General features: G+C 36.7%; 1 protein-coding gene across 1 annotated transcript in view; it reads right to left on the bottom strand.

The window, feature by feature from the left end:
* The window catches only part of LOC128636209 (mucin-5B-like), a 60,844-nt gene that overhangs the window by 31,993 nt on the left and 14,416 nt on the right, over positions 1 to 14,435 (bottom strand). Inside the window, exons 14-28 of the mRNA XM_053689253.1 lie at positions 13,370 to 13,464; positions 12,837 to 12,963; positions 11,942 to 12,197; positions 11,617 to 11,669; positions 11,073 to 11,173; positions 10,800 to 10,951; positions 9,807 to 9,945; positions 9,535 to 9,645; positions 8,796 to 8,975; positions 4,093 to 4,332; positions 3,373 to 3,529; positions 2,978 to 3,106; positions 761 to 911; positions 603 to 646; positions 91 to 306 (exon numbers count right to left, since the gene is read on the bottom strand). Of these exons, the coding sequence (XP_053545228.1) occupies positions 91 to 306; positions 603 to 646; positions 761 to 911; positions 2,978 to 3,106; positions 3,373 to 3,529; positions 4,093 to 4,332; positions 8,796 to 8,975; positions 9,535 to 9,645; positions 9,807 to 9,945; positions 10,800 to 10,951; positions 11,073 to 11,173; positions 11,617 to 11,669; positions 11,942 to 12,197; positions 12,837 to 12,963; positions 13,370 to 13,464 (2,151 nt within the window). The remainder of the gene's footprint in view (positions 1 to 90; positions 307 to 602; positions 647 to 760; positions 912 to 2,977; positions 3,107 to 3,372; positions 3,530 to 4,092; positions 4,333 to 8,795; positions 8,976 to 9,534; positions 9,646 to 9,806; positions 9,946 to 10,799; positions 10,952 to 11,072; positions 11,174 to 11,616; positions 11,670 to 11,941; positions 12,198 to 12,836; positions 12,964 to 13,369; positions 13,465 to 14,435) is intronic.

Raw genomic sequence — 14,435 nt, 5'->3', positions numbered from 1 at the left:
ATACTTAAATGATACTGTGTAATAAATATGCATGCACTGTTAGGTTAAGAACATAGGTATAATTTAAATATGATGCAACCTTTGTCCTACCTGTTGTGGAGAGATTTAAAGATGGAGATGATGTGGTTGTATCAAAATGGAAGGTTGTGGTTGGTGCTTCAGTGGTTGGGACACATGGGTAGACATTTCTGCTAATGGTTCCATTAAATGCGCATGTTGCTGTTATGCAGCCACCAATACCATCAGTAGTGTTGTAGATGACATCCCCATAGTTATATTTCATATTTCCGTAGTAACAATAACAAGCTGTGACATTAATAATAGAGAAGTGATAAATCCAGAAGCATTGTGGTCCATTTAGAGTTACAAAAATAACTGACACGTTATCATTTTATTTATAATATATATGCTATACCATATTATAAATATTGTGTTATGTTATAATATGGTATACTATTACATTTCTATTTTATAACCAACACTAAATTAGTTTATTTTCAAACCTTGTTCTTTTTAAATTCTTATTTACAAATATTAAAAAGGATATTAAGTTTACAAGTTACTTTTGTCTTGTATTAATAATGACAATAATAATCATTTACCTCGGAGGTCCGTTTGACAACGTCGTCCCTTTTTAGTGCAGATACTGAAAAAAAGAAGCATAAGTGGTATTTTTTTTGTACAGTGGAAAATACAACTGTCAAATTGCTGTCAGAGTAAGGCAACAACTTATTTTTTTTTTTAATCTGAAAGAACTTACCATGTTTCACAATTTCTATAGGATGGAACCATATCCCCAACACTGTATCGTTTGCCATCGTCGTCATAACAACCACAGTTTGCTTGAGCAACACATCGCATTATGTCCTCATCAAAGAAAGGACGGTCTTTGGGACATTGTGGGTAACACCCTAGAGTATATTAATTTTGAGAATAATTATTAAAATTAATTATTTCCATTTAAATCACATTAATTTAAGTGTCACAGTTTAAGTATCAAATATAAAAAGTCAATTTTGAATTTAACCCCTTTTACAGACAAGCATTTTTAGAAGATAACTTTAGTTTGCAGAAATACCTTCATATGGCAAAGTGCCACCATATGAAATGCAATATATACAAATACTGTATATATATATATATATATATATATATATATATATATATATATATATATATATATATATATATAAAAACATAAAAATACTTTAATCAAGTGTACAAAAAAACGTCTATTTTTAAACCAGGATTCACATTTAACTTCCTTAGTAATAGAATCAAGGGTTATGGCCCTCAGATCAACAACTCAGCAAAATGAGTCTACCAATAACTGAAAGTTGATCATTTTTACTATAAAGGCATGAAACCCTTTATTGAATAATAGTGGGGTCTCTTTCTTTCAAATGAAGGGTAATTTCATATACATTACTTATATGGATAAGACGTAATAAAGACCTTGCTAAAATACCTAGAACCCTCAAAATAGAACCAAAGTTGTGTGATATTTGTCACCGTTATAGTAATCATCTGTCAGTTGGCAAGACACGGGATCACTCCCTTATTCATAGGACTGCAGCTTTTAAATAATAATAGGTCCTGTCACGGATACCAGGCTGAAAGGGTTAAACCCCTACCCCCTATAACCTTCCCCCTGTTGTTATCTAGTCTAGGTGTGAAGTGTTTTTCTGTTAATTGTGTGAGTCATCCATTGTCCTTTTGTAAGTCAGAATGTGATTAGAATCTGTTTAACTAACCATTGTCTGATGTTTGTCTCATTGTATAATATTTGTTTCTATTTGTGTAGTAACTACCCCCATGTGTTGGAAATGTCTAAAAGCTGTGTTTTCTGTGCAATAAACCCCTACCCCCTATAACCTCACCGCTGTTGTTATCTAGTCTAGGTGTAAAGTGTCTTTCTGTTATTGTGTGAGTCATTCATTGTCCTTTTGTAAGTCAGGATGTGATTAGCATCTGTTTAACTAACCGTTGTCTGATGTTTGTCTCATTGTATAATATTTGTTTCTATTTGTGTAGTAACTACCCCCATGTGTTGGAAATATATACAAGCTGTGTTTTCTGTGCAATAAAGTAGTTCTTGTTTCACCTGAATATGCTAGTCTGTCTAGTTATTTAGGTGAGCTCCAGCTAAAATCACTTTTCCTGGGATACATAGCAGCCTGTTCAAGGCAGAGAAAGGATTCTAAGGCAGAGCTACCCAGCCCGGGTAGCTGTAGTCTGTCACAGGGTTGGACCCTGGGTACTGATGCTGTCGGGCATCAGGGGTGGCTACAGGCTGTGGTCACTTGCCAGCTACATAGCTGCAGTCGGCAGGGAGGAAGCAGGACCCGTTGGGCGGAGCTACCCAGTCGGGGTATCCGTCACAGGTCCCAAATGTATCTGTGTATTGGGAGCAACAAAGGGAATACAAAACTCCTCTGATTTTTCCCCCCCATACATCTATAGTTCTGTAAGAAGATTAGGGATAACAAGGAGTGGACTACCTATTTCAAATAATAGGTCTTATGTCCCTGTAAGGTTTTAGGGGGCTGTGATGTGGTTTTTAAAGTCCACCCCACCAGCTCCTTTAGTAATTAGGAAGTTCCTGTTGTACTATGTGACATTTCCCTGAACTACTCTAGGAAGTGAGGTCTACTTTTCCGACTGAAGTACTGGGCTTCCCAAGATGCAAATACAGAAGGCCCCCTATGGTTCTCAACTGCAATAAAGGCTTAATCCATATAGCAACCATGTGTTATTGTCAGCAACATTGAGGTTTAAATTTCTATATTCTGGAAGACCTTCTTCAGAATAGAGCCAAAAAAGTGATAGAGAAAGAAAGATAAAATAATGACAGAATTTCTCTTCGCTATAAACCTACCCGGGTGATCTCGATAATGTGCATTCATTAAAAGATTAGAAGATACATGGACACCAAAAACCTCTGAAAATGTTTGTTGCCCCAGCACTGTTTATGTACCTTCTAATCCTGGCAGCTGGTTCATGCATTTTCCTCTGGGGTTCCTACAAGTCTTCATACAGGGAGCTCCACACGGCTTGTAGTGCCATTCACATTCACCTTCCGGATTGTAGTAATCACAGAACAAAGCTGGAAACAATAAACAAAACCATTATTAAAAACATTAGTAATGAGAACGAACAGTAGTCACCATCATATAATAGAAAGCTGAAAATCATAATTATTGGGTGTGAAAATTATAAAGCATAAAGCTGTATTTATCAAACAAGGTGTTAAGTTGTATCAGCAGTATACGTCTTTTCAGATACGATGGTTATAAATGTAAAACTTTTGAGGTGCTATGTAGTTGAACATATTGGATGAAATATAAGCCTTGAATAAGGGAAGTTACTTACGACAAATCTCAGGGCTTCTCCACGCTATACAGATTCCAGCATCGTTACAGGCTGCGGCGTATGCGGCAACAGCTGTGCAGTAACACTCACAGTCTCCTCCGGAATCACACGCACAGGTGTCTCGTACACATGCCTCGTAGTAAGGTGTGGGGTCAACCTAGAGAATGTAAATGGTTTGTGATATATTCCCTTTAGTGTGTTTCATTTGCATTGTGTGTTACAGATCACAAGACTGGTGGATGTGTTTTTGATTTCATTATGTTTTATGTCATTAACTATAAAACAAACCAGCAGTTCTTTAATATTATCTTCTCATTAATTTAAGTAATCAACTGTGTTATTTTAGAAATACTAATTAGGACCAAAAATATATACACACTATTCATGAGCATCAGATGAGCAAGACTATAAATACTAATGTTGTGCAGATGCAGAAAATACATATCAAATAATAAAAATGAAGTCTCCTACACTTCTACTAATAAACATTTGCTGCTTGAAAATGAACTTTGCTATAAGATAAAAACAAGAAAAATGTAATATTTACCTTCAATAAGTTATCATATAAATAAATTAACTCTGCTTCTAAATAACTATAAAACTATTTATTATCCCAGAAAAAAATGTATTCTGCTAAGCAGAATCAACTAAATTTGTCTTTTTTCCATTTGGTTATCCATGATCTATTTCACTTAAAAAAGAGGAATCTATGTGACCCACCTTTGCTTGGCACTTTGAAAAAACAGGACTCATGATGATGCTGCAGTGTTTTTGTGCCCAGGGTTGGCGGTACGGGTTGGCAACACAAGGGTCTCTAATTGGTTGGGAATCAGGGCATGTGGGAGAGGCTTTCCAGCTGTTCCCAAACTCTTGCTCATTGACAACTACGGACATACTCCTTGTAGTAAATTCATTGGGCACGGAGCCATCATAATTACCGCAAAGACCACAAACGCTACCCTGATGGGCAAAACAAGAGAACAAGGGGAAAATGTATTTGTTTAGTAAACAAAGGTGACTAAAGGAAGAAGTGAAATTAGAATGAAATCATTATGGAAAGGTTTATATTACAAAAATTAACCCAATGCTTGTGTCACAGCTTCGCATTCATAATTTACTGCCTGTCCCAATTCTTACTATAATTAACGCCTTTGGAAAAATATGTTTAAAGGGACATTGAACAATAAATAAATGCTAGATAAAATGAAGTATTCAAAGAAAAGATTCATCTGAGACTAACATGTAGATGTATTTTTTAATGTTTAATTAATTTTTTACATATTGACAAAGTAAGTGTAAATGTTTAGTGTCTATAAAGCAATGGAAGCTGCCATGTTATAACTTAGGTTTCTTTCTCTGCTATAGCCAATTAGAGATTGTTATACATAAGTCACTAAAGCGTGCAGCCAATGACTGTGAGGGATATAACAGTGTTCTGAACTTCCACTTCTAAAAGGAACTGAAAGGCTCATAATTGTCTGAAACAATTACAGGGAAAGGGGACAACATACATAATGAAAGTATATTTCAAAGTTTTTTTTATATATACAATTTATCATTCTATTTAACATCTTAAAGTATTTAATGTCCCTTTAATGTCTAAATATTTAACTTATCCAGTTGTAAACAACTTGTTTTATACCATGCAATTGTTAATCCACCCAAAAATACATTATGGCAGAATCTATTAGCAGTGAGCATTTTTGTTGTTGAAATAGACCCTTAGTCTATTTTGTGAATAAAAATAAACACTACAGGGAGTGCAGAATTATTAGGCAAGTTGTATTTTTGAGGATTAATTTTATTATTGAACAACAACCATGTTCTCAATGAACCCAAAAAAAACTCATTAATATCAAAGCTGAATAGTTTTGGAAGTAGTTTTTAGTTTGTTTTTAGTTATAGCTATTTTAGGGGGATATCTGTGTGTGCAGGTGACTATTACTGTGCATAATTATTAGGCAACTTAACAAAAAACAAATATATACCCATATCAATTATTTATTTTTACCAGTGAAACCAATATAACATCTCAACATTCACAAATATACATTTCTGACATTCAAAAACAAAACAAAAACAAATCAGTGACCAATATAGCCACCTTTCTTTGCAAGGACACTCAAAAGCCTGCCATCCATGGATTCAGTGTTTTGATCTGTTCACCATCAACATTGCGTGCAGCAGCAACCACAGCCTCCCAGACACTATTCAGAGAGGTGTACTGTTTTCCCTCCTTGTAAATCTCACATTTGATGATGGACCACAGGTTCTCAATGGGGTTCAGATCAGGTGAACAAGGAGGCCATGTCATTAGATTTTCTTCTTTTATACCCTTTCTTGCCAGCCACGCTGTGGAGTACTTGGACGCGTGTGATGGAGCATTGTCCTGCATGAAAATCATGTTTTTCTTGAAGGATGCACACTTCTTCCTGTACCACTGCTTGAAGAAGGTGTCTTCCAGAAACTGGCAGTAGGACTGGGAGTTGAGCTTGACTCCATCCTCAACCCGAAAAGGCCCCACAAGCTCATCTTTGATGATACCAGCCCAAACCAGTACTCCACCTCCACCTTGCTGGCGTCTGAGTCGGACTGGAGCTCTCTGCCCTTTACCAATCCAGCCACGGGCCCATCCATCTGGCCCATCAAGACTCACTCTCATTTCATCAGTCCATAAAACCTTAGAAAAATCAGTCTTGAGATATTTCTTGGCCCAGTCTTGACGTTTCAGCTTGTGTGTCTTGTTCAGTGGTGGTCGTCTTTCAGCCTTTCTTACCTTGGCCATGTCTCTGAGTATTGCACACCTTGTGCTTTTGGGCACTCCAGTGATGTTGCAGCTCTGAAATATGGCCAAACTGGTGGCAAGTGGCATCTTGGCAGCTGCACGCTTGACTTTTCTCAGTTCATGGGCAGTTATTTTGCGCCTTGGTTTTTCCACACGCTTCTTGCGACCCTGTTGACTATTTTGAATGAAACGCTTGATTGTTCGATGATCACGCTTCAGAAGCTTTGCAATTTTAAGAGTGCTGCATCCCTCTGCAAGATATCTCACTATTTTTTACTTTTCTGAGCCTGTCAAGTCCTTCTTTTGACCCATTTTGCCAAAGGAAAGGAAGTTGCCTAATAATTATGCACACCTGATATAGGGTGTTGATGTCATTAGATCACACCCCTTCTCATTACAGAGATGCACATCACCTAATATGCTTAATTGGTAGTAGGCTTTCGAGCCTATACAGTTTGGAGTAAGACAACATGCATAAAGAGGATGATGTGGTCAAAATACTTATTTGCCTAAAAATTCTGCACTCCCTGTATCTACAGAATTTTGGGAGCTATTGGGAGGGACTACTAAGGAGTTTTTGGAAAGTTTATACATAAAAAGAAGTAAATATTACATTTTCTTTTACAAAAACAGGCTATAGGGTTTGGTAGACGGACAGATTAGCAATATTCACACAGAGGTTTCTCCAGCTTCAACTGTTCCTGAGTTATTCTATGCAGCAGAGTCACTAAAGAATTTCGGAATGAGTGAGCTTTCGTTAATCAACTTAACAGATTAATACAAGAGCTGGAAAGGTTGGAGAGAGTACTGATATGTCTTAAAGGGACAGTTTTCTACACCTTAGTCATCTTAAAGTCTTACCTTAGATTAAGCTGCAAATAGCTACCTGCACCTTTTCTATATCATGCAGCAGGGATGGTAAAAATGTCATTTTAAAACAAATATATTATTTCTGGACATTTTAAAATGGCTTCCAAGCTCCGCCCACTGAAAACATCAAGGTCTGGGCTGCATATGGCATCCAATCACAAAAGGCTCACTAGTTGGTTTCAACAGACTGTCAAAGCTATTCAGCAAAGTGCCTAGATGCAGCCCAGATCGTGATGTCATCAGTGGGCAGAAACAATATTAATTTTAAAATAACTTTTTTACTGTTCCTGCTGCGCGATATATAAAGAGGTGCAGGAGGCTATTTGCAGCTTAATTTAAGACTTTAAGATGACTAAGGTATAGACTGTTCCTTTTAATAATTATGGCCAAGAGAGATGCCTTAACTGTTCCCGCGTTATTCTATGCAGCAGATTCACTAAATAATTTTGGATAGATTGAGCTTTTGTTAATCAGCTGAAAAGATTAATACAAGAACTGATAAGGTTGTAGAGGCTACTCATGGCATAAATAAATAAATCAATGAAACTGGAAATCTCTAAAGACAAAGTCAAACACACTGCAGAGCAAAGAGGAGAGAACCTAGGAAGCTGGCTCTTAAGGGGCAATTTACAGCCTATGTATGACTACAGTTCCTCTGGAGACTCCATATCACTGCGAGAGGATAGCTTTCTGGAGGGCGAAAAAAGGTCCAGCAGGTGTTTGTGACACTTCTCAAGTGCATTATACTTTGTAAGTATTACATTGTACTGCGTGTGTGAAGACCTAGTACCACTGATTGTGCACTATTGGCGCCCTCTTCTCTTCTACCCTTCAATAGATTCTGTGCACTTGCATCGCCATCAATTTTTTGGAAGAAGGTTGCGCCTACGGTCTTTTTTCATATCCCCCTTTAGTTGGATCATCACAAGTATCTACAAGGGATTTTTATTTGGGGACTTGTTATCTTTACGGGACCTTTGGAGGACTCTCATCACCTTTAAGTATATTTTTTTGCTTGCTAATTGCTTGTTTTGTTTGTTCACATATATATTTTATCACTTTAGGGATATCAAATTGAATTTTTGTATCTCATTTGAAGGCACATTGCATTTTAATGTTGGTCACTATTTTTCCATTTTTATTTTTCTCATTACTTGGATTATATGTAGAAATGGTGAGTTTCTGTTAGTCCACTATATTATTTCACTATTTGTAATTTATTATATGTTCTAATTGCACAGTATTTTCACATTTTGCATTTCATTCTATCATAGTATAGGTATAGCATTTTTTATAGCATATTTCGATATATTATATACTAGGTTTTTTTTACTAGGTGCATCTAATATATATATTTTTTCTCTGTAGTTATGTCTTAGTGGCCAGGTGAGATGTGTTGACTTATAACTATCAAATGATTAGCTAGAATCCAAAACTCATACTATATGAAACAAAAGACTCATGAAAAAGCACACTCTGAATTGAACATGAATGAATTACAGATTTGAAAGTATTTTATTCTAATGCAAATCTATACGCAATGATACATCTGACAAATGTTATTTTTTACTGAGCACGGAACTAACTATCCATATACACCATGTCTTCTCTGGCAGACAGACATTGTATACATTAGTCACTGTGGAAATTATGTTATCATAGATGCAATATATGTTCTCTTGGCAGGCACAGTGGTTGAACACAGGTACACAGTAAAATCAATTAATAATACATCTGCATACATTTCAGTGATTATTGTATCTCTCACCTTGAATTCTGGGCTTAGCCTGATTAAGATGCTGGTTTTCTTGTCCCACATAAGAATGAGTCCATCCTTGGCTTCAATCACAAGGTAGATACCCATCTGCCTGACATGATAAGGGACCTCACTGCCAATGTCTCTCTCCAGAACTTCAAAGACTCCTTCACTCAGCTTCAGCTCAAAGTTCTAACAAAAATACCCAAACAGATTTAATAGGATTAGAAGTGTCATTTTCATTATGTGCTTCTTGATAATAAAGTTCTACTTTATTTAACGGTTATAGCAGCTTAATGTTAGATCAAAGGGAGTAATTTTACTGGACAGTTATACAGAAACTAAGAAATTAATTTAATAATATAGAGAAGGAAAATTAGCATAAAAGATTACTTATATTGAGATTTAATGTGGCTCAATAGGAGTTATTATGTGGAGCAAAAGGAAAATGTAAAATGTGACATTATACTGAGATAGGGGGCATTTATATGAAGTAATAGGGATAGTAACACTGAGCAGTTATATACTTGGAACATTATAATTAATTATTTTAGTATTTACGTGAATTAATATAATTATGTTTACGTAACCGCAACATGTTTTATATAATAGAGTAGAAGCCGTTATAGGAAGAAGTTAAATGAAACAATAAGAGGGTTCCTAAGCAAGTTATAGCTATAGCGCTATGATTTGTTACAGGCAATAGTTACATAGAGCAAAGTGTTCATGATGTTACGTTCCTCTTTCTTACCCCCAGAAACACTTTAATGGCTTTAGAGCAAGTGGCCCCAATACTCCCACACGGAATGTTCTCAGACAGAACTCGGAACGTCCCATTTCCTGAGTTGGAAGTGCAATAATCCTACACGTGAGAAAAAACAAACACAACTCTTAGGTGAAACGGTTTAACTGTACTAGACAAACAAAGCCTTGTGTAGTGGTCAGTATAGATGCCGTCAGCTGAAGCCATATCTTTAGAAAAGGTATGATAACCGTATATTGGGAATTGTGCTTATTTAATACCTGCGTTAGAGTATATTCACAAGCTCCATTAAAGTCATAACGCTTCCCATCAAAGGTTACATAATGCCCCTCTCCATAAACGGCACAGGTCTTGGAGCATTCTTTATTTGTACACTGCCATTTCCGGTTCTTACAGACGCTGAAAGAAAAAAAAATCCATTATGAAGTCAGTAATGTCTAACAATTTAGAGAACAATAAGAGTGTTTCAATGTACAATTTTCCTATCTTAAAAAAAAATAATCTGAATCATCATCATCTACATCAGTGTTTGCTAATGAAAATGTTAATTCTACTAATTATCATAAGTGGGTTGGACCGTTATGTAATATTTTTTCCCTAGATCTACATTCCTGTACATTTGCTTCAGTAAATATTCTTTAAACCAAAGCTTTACTGAATACAATATGCTGAAAGATTGACCAAACTCTTTGGTGAGACCCACTATACAAAGATGGCAAATTTGAATAAAAGTTCTTTTAGTTTCAAAAGACAGATATAACCATGTGATGCTATTTTATACCCGTGTTAGGGATATACTTATAGCAAATCTCATGAATTTCATTGGAAACAAATCACCTCTTACATATTCTTTATTAATACAAATGATAATGGGGTTTACATTTAGATTATTCTCCTCTCTTCTGTAGTTTTCTGTCACTAGCAAGCATCTGGGTTGACAGCTGAAGGATATTTGGTGCAATTTATTTTTCAGTTTAATGAGGGCTTTGTTTATGGAATAATTACATCATTTCATTGAAACACCTTTATGTTTCCCTTGGCTTTATGCCAGGCTTGGTCATCTATGGCAAATGAAAGCAGTTAGTTAAAGTATTAGCACATTGCCTGATAGTGGCAATGGGGATAGAGGGGCACACAATAGTTGCTTCTTGACAACCTGTCTGTTAGTGAATTTAGGCCATTGTATAGTCATTCTGCACATCATATCATATCAAGAAATGTTGTTAACTCCACACTGGGTATTCGGCTCTTACCATGTGTTACAGTCTTGCTGAATGGTGTCACCACTGTGGTAGATATCACCATTATGTACACAAGGACACTCCTCTTCAGGGATACATTTGCCCTTATTATTGAGTACAAGTCCACCGGCACACATACACCCTGAGGCGCACTGAATGCTGAACTGCAGAACAAAAGGGAATGTTCTGGTTATATGTTGTCAGATATTGTAGACTGCACATGCTCAAGGTTACAACTAAATAATGCCCTCTCCTTACATTGTAAAATACAGCAAACTAACTTACACACTCCATGTCCAGGGTCTGGCAGGTCTTTTGGCATTCAGTACCTTTAGCTCCCATGGAAGCTTTAGCACAATCAAAATACACCATGTTTGCTGGACAATCTGTAAATAAAAGGCATTGGAGGTTGCATTAGTTTTCCATCAAAAAATACTAGGAGTAGTTAGTATCAGATCTGAAAAACTCAAGCTGAAATACCAGATTAAAGGGAACACTAAATACATTTTATAAGCATAGTATTGAGGTTATTCTGTGCCTCTCTAGTCATGGGTGCTGCCATTTTAAAATCTAGATTTTACTACATTTCAGTGCTAACTTGTTTGCACATGTGCAGCAACTCCTTCAGATACCTGTGTTCCAAAATGGCAGCACACATAATTTAAGGGAGATGCATAAAATGTATTTAGTGTCCCTTTAGGAGACCCTGAGAACCTGTGTCTCTTATACTGAAATATTAGCTTATTCATTTTCTGTTAAACACACACACAAACATATACAAACACACAAAAACAAATACGCACAAACATACATTAATGTTGTAACTTACCTGAAAAGCTGGATGGTTTTCCAACACAGTTCAGTCTACCGCTTTGACAGGTACTAGAATGAAATTGTAAACCACTATCAGGTTTTGTCATTTTTAAATTATTAAACAGGAAATACTCTATGCACATTGTGGATAAGGTAAAATATAGTCTAAGTCTTTGGAGGTCAAGCTCAGGTTTAATAAAAATTGGCAAATAAAAAATAAAATAATAGATATTATTAATTAGTCTTCTGCAGCTTGTTAACCATGTATTTCTGTAGAGTATTTGGATATTTTTAAATGAGAGATAATCATAATATTAAACCCATATAGGTTTCATCCTTACCACATGGCATTGTTATCATAAATGACCTCTCCTGGGGGAATTACGGAGCCTTTGTAATAACATGGGCATATCCTGGCTGGCACACAAGACCCACTGTCATCAAGGAAGGTGCCCTTGGGGCATCCGCAGCCGTCCAATGGGGTGAAGCTGACACTGCAGCTGGGGTCAGGCTCACTCAGAGAGCGGCAGGTTTTCTGGCAGGACTTTATGGAGTAATGGTAAGTAGAGTTCTTAGGGCAGTCATTAGTGTATTTACCTAAAGGAAGGAACACAAGAAAATGAGAGCTCAGTCCCACTCAATATCAGGGCAACTGTGTTATCTTTATAGCAATAGAAATGCAGTTCCATTCAGAGCTAAGAGCAGGTGCATATAGAATACATTAAATGGACATTCCAGCCAAAATTGGAATCCACATGGATGCATTTCAGTTTTGTAATTGAAGATTTTATGCTAATACACGTATATTACAAAATGCTTCTAATAAAAGCTATAGCTGTTTCAAAAGTGTATTTAAGTATGCACCGTGCACCAGCATTTTAAGCACATCAATTGCTCAGAGAGCCTAAAGTGCTTGTATCTTCTGGTAATGACTTAATTTGTTAAATGCTGACAAACCCCACTGGTGCTCTGAGCAGCTGCATTATTTAAAATGCTGGTGCACTGAGAATATCTAGCTATGCTTCATATGTACATGCAGAGTGAAATGTTAACACTAAAACAGTGATAACTTTTACTAGAAGCATTTTTGCCAATACATGTATATTTCAAATATGTTTACCGGAATGTCCCTTTAAGGGAAAGCTGAATACATAAAAACAAAACACTATAACATGTATAGGGTTAGGGGTCTGTGCCATACAGCAGGGTGAGAATACAGTAGATTCATGAACTTACCACAGAAGCTGTCTCTCCACCCATCCAGACTGACGCCCTCAATGGCACAGGCTCGGGCATAGGATGACATAGCTGCGCACACGCTGTCCTCACTCTTCTCGTAGTTACAACTGTCGTACATACAGTTCTGTAGAAAGATACAGTATGTATCCCAGTGCTCAAATCATTTATTTTATTAGGGCCTATACTGAGGCCTCTGTAGGGTGTCACATTAGCTGTATTATTTCCCTTTCTTAGCTATAAAATGTGCAAGGCTGGATTTATATTCACTCTAAATAGCCGCAGGTTAATTTAACTCTCACAGATGTTTCCTTTTGCCTGTGCCAGGTGGTATCACCACTAACAGATTTCTGATTGGCTCTACTGGGTACCCAAGTGTTTAGAACATAGGACATAAGATAAGGGAAAGTGTGTTACAATGTATGGACAAACAGATACATAAATAGGCAGACAAATACAGATTAGCCTAGCAGACAATGCTGATAGCAGATGCTATTGTGTTTAACAAGTATCAACATCAAAGAATTTCTCACCTTCTCGTATATGACGGGATTTACTGTGTCATGACAGGGGGCAAAAGGACCATTGGTGTCTGAGAGCAGAGAGCACCAATACTGAGCATATTTCTCTGTGGAAACAGGGAACATAATACAAGATGTGAACAAAAATACAATTTTCTTCCTTACTTATACTTTCACATTTAAAAAAATGTAAAATGAATACAATTGTGTCTAAACTTAATGAATGGTAAGCAGGTATATAGTCTATATCAGCGGTGGGCAACAAACCATCTCATACTTATTTTCACTCCAAGAAAATGCTCATGTAACACTAAACAAAACACCAGCGTTCCCAGTCCAGCACAAGTATTATAAGAACAATGTTTTTTTTTTTAATATTGTTATGATTTTTTTTATATTGTTAAGATATGCATGTATAGTGTGATCAACCTGGACAGAGGAAGTATGTGTGCCCTCTCTGTTGGGTTTCATTAAATAATTGGAGGCGGGATGTCTTTGCACTACCAGATTGGCTGATCCCTAATGTTTGATCCGCATGAATGAGAGGGGGCGGAAAATATCAAGCACATACTCCTCCTCTGGTCTACAATTGGTAGAGTGTGTTAGAGGGGTGTGGCTTCACCCTATATAAGTCAACCTCTGAGACATGGTACCATACCCGCTTCTGACCGATACCCTTGAAAAAGTTTGCATAGAAGCAAACAAAACATGTAGGGTTGTTTTTAATAGAAGGACTCTTCAAGCAAAGTCGGGCTGAGTTATAGCAAGATCCCCATTATCCCAGGAGATACGTGGACAGCATGTGAGGCTATCACTAGCATCACGGCATATATCCTGAAAAGGGGATTCTCTAATGGACAACTTTTTTCATGATGAGCACACTATTGTTGTACTTCTAGTAAGTGCAGCTTGTATTACTTGTACAGCAAAATAAATCTTGTTACCTTGAGTCACGGATGCACTCTCTTTTTGCTCTGATGTTTTATGTAAGAACAATGTGTCACTTCTGAGAAATTGATGACCACATAAGTAGCCCCTCTAATAACACTGATTGCCCAACCATGCTTTATAGTATTGT

Source organism: Bombina bombina, chromosome 7, assembly GCF_027579735.1.
Source record: "Bombina bombina isolate aBomBom1 chromosome 7, aBomBom1.pri, whole genome shotgun sequence".
NCBI lineage: Eukaryota > Metazoa > Chordata > Amphibia > Anura > Bombinatoridae > Bombina > Bombina bombina.
The sequence above is the reverse complement of the archived record's forward strand: the minus strand, read 5'-3'. Positions and strand labels throughout refer to the sequence as shown.